General features: G+C 51.4%; 1 gene segment (V, D, J or C); it reads left to right on the top strand.

Moving 5' to 3' along the window:
• Window positions 1-21: 21 nt before the first annotated feature.
• LOC103213435 lies at window positions 22-531 on the top strand (the record flags this gene model as incomplete). The annotated part of the segment is given in 2 exon segments: window positions 22-67; window positions 184-531. Coding segments are annotated over 2 exon segments (394 nt in total), but the record flags the coding sequence as incomplete, so codon positions are not given.
• Between the last annotated feature and the right edge of the window lie 745 nt (window positions 532-1,276).

The raw sequence follows: 1,276 nt of genomic DNA, 5'->3' as shown, positions 1-1,276 counted from the left end.
CTCAGCAGGGCTGTGTCCACCATGGCCTGGGCCCCTCTCCTCCTCGTGCTCCTCTCTCACTGCACAGGTAGGGACAGGGCTCCGAGACCCGGGGAAGCCCCCAGCCTGAGTCAGCCCCTCTGGCTTAGATCCCCAGCTTTTCCCCTGGCCCCTGCCCATCACCATGTGTGTCTGTGTTTGCAGGTTCCCTCTCCCAGCCCGTGCTGACTCAGCCACCCTTCGTGTCTGCATCCCCGGGAACATCTGTAAGACTCCTCTGCACGTTGAGAAATGACATCGGTGTTGGCAGCTATACCATAAACTGGTTTCAGCAGAAGCTAGGGAGCCCTCCCCGGTATCTCCTGTCCTACTACTCAGACTCAAGTAAACACCAGGGCTCTGGGGTCCCCAGCCACTTCTCTGGAGGCAAAGATGCCTCGGCCAATGCAGGGCTCCTGCTTATCTCGGGGCTACAGCCTGAGGATGAGGCCGATTACTACTGTGTGATCTGGTACAACAGTGCTTTCCACAGTGACACAGGCAGATGGGGAAGTGGGACAAAAACCCCAGGTCATTCAGGGTCTCTGAGGATGACTTATCTGTATTAAAATGACTTTCATGTACAGAGAATTTCCATGGAGACAGCATCCTGGTCAGAGTGGCTCTCCTCCCAGTTTTTCATTCACTGTTTTGGTAGGCCCAGCAAAACAACAACAACAACAACAACAACATTAGTAATAATTGGTATATGGAAAAATAAACTGGAGAAACACACACACACACACACACACATGCACACTAACAATGAACTATCACATAGAGGCCCTGATGCCATGAAAACCATAACTAACAAAGTTGTCCTAAGCTGGAAAGACAATAAACACTTGGTAGAAGCAACATCAAATATCAGACAATCCTGAAAACTGGTGCCATAGGACTGTGCCCTACACCCATATTGAGCAGAAGGACATTAGCAACCTGGGTACAGTTAGTATCTCAGCCCCACACACTATGCAGGCGATCTCCTCATTCCTCTGTCCTGGGTAGTGACATTACAGGGATCCATCTCCAAGTGAGGATGTCCTTCCAGGAGAGCTGGGTGTTGTCTGAGGGGCTGAGGGTCTGGGCTCTGAGACCAACAGGAGGTGCTGCTTCTCTAGTCTTGAATGGCAGGTTCTGGGACAGACCAGTTAGGACAATACTCTACTAGCTGTAGCAAACTTGGCCAAGCAGTGTCCTCACTGAAGTGTGACTTTTCTGCACCTGGGGTCCCCAGGAGCCACATGAGCTCTCAGTT

Source organism: Orycteropus afer, unplaced genomic scaffold (assembly GCF_000298275.1).
Source record: "Orycteropus afer afer isolate SDZICR_OR568_19922 unplaced genomic scaffold, OryAfe1.0 scaffold02193, whole genome shotgun sequence".
Taxonomy (NCBI): domain Eukaryota; kingdom Metazoa; phylum Chordata; class Mammalia; order Tubulidentata; family Orycteropodidae; genus Orycteropus; species Orycteropus afer.
Note: the sequence above shows the minus strand (reverse complement) of the source record. Positions and strands in the feature narration are given on the sequence as shown.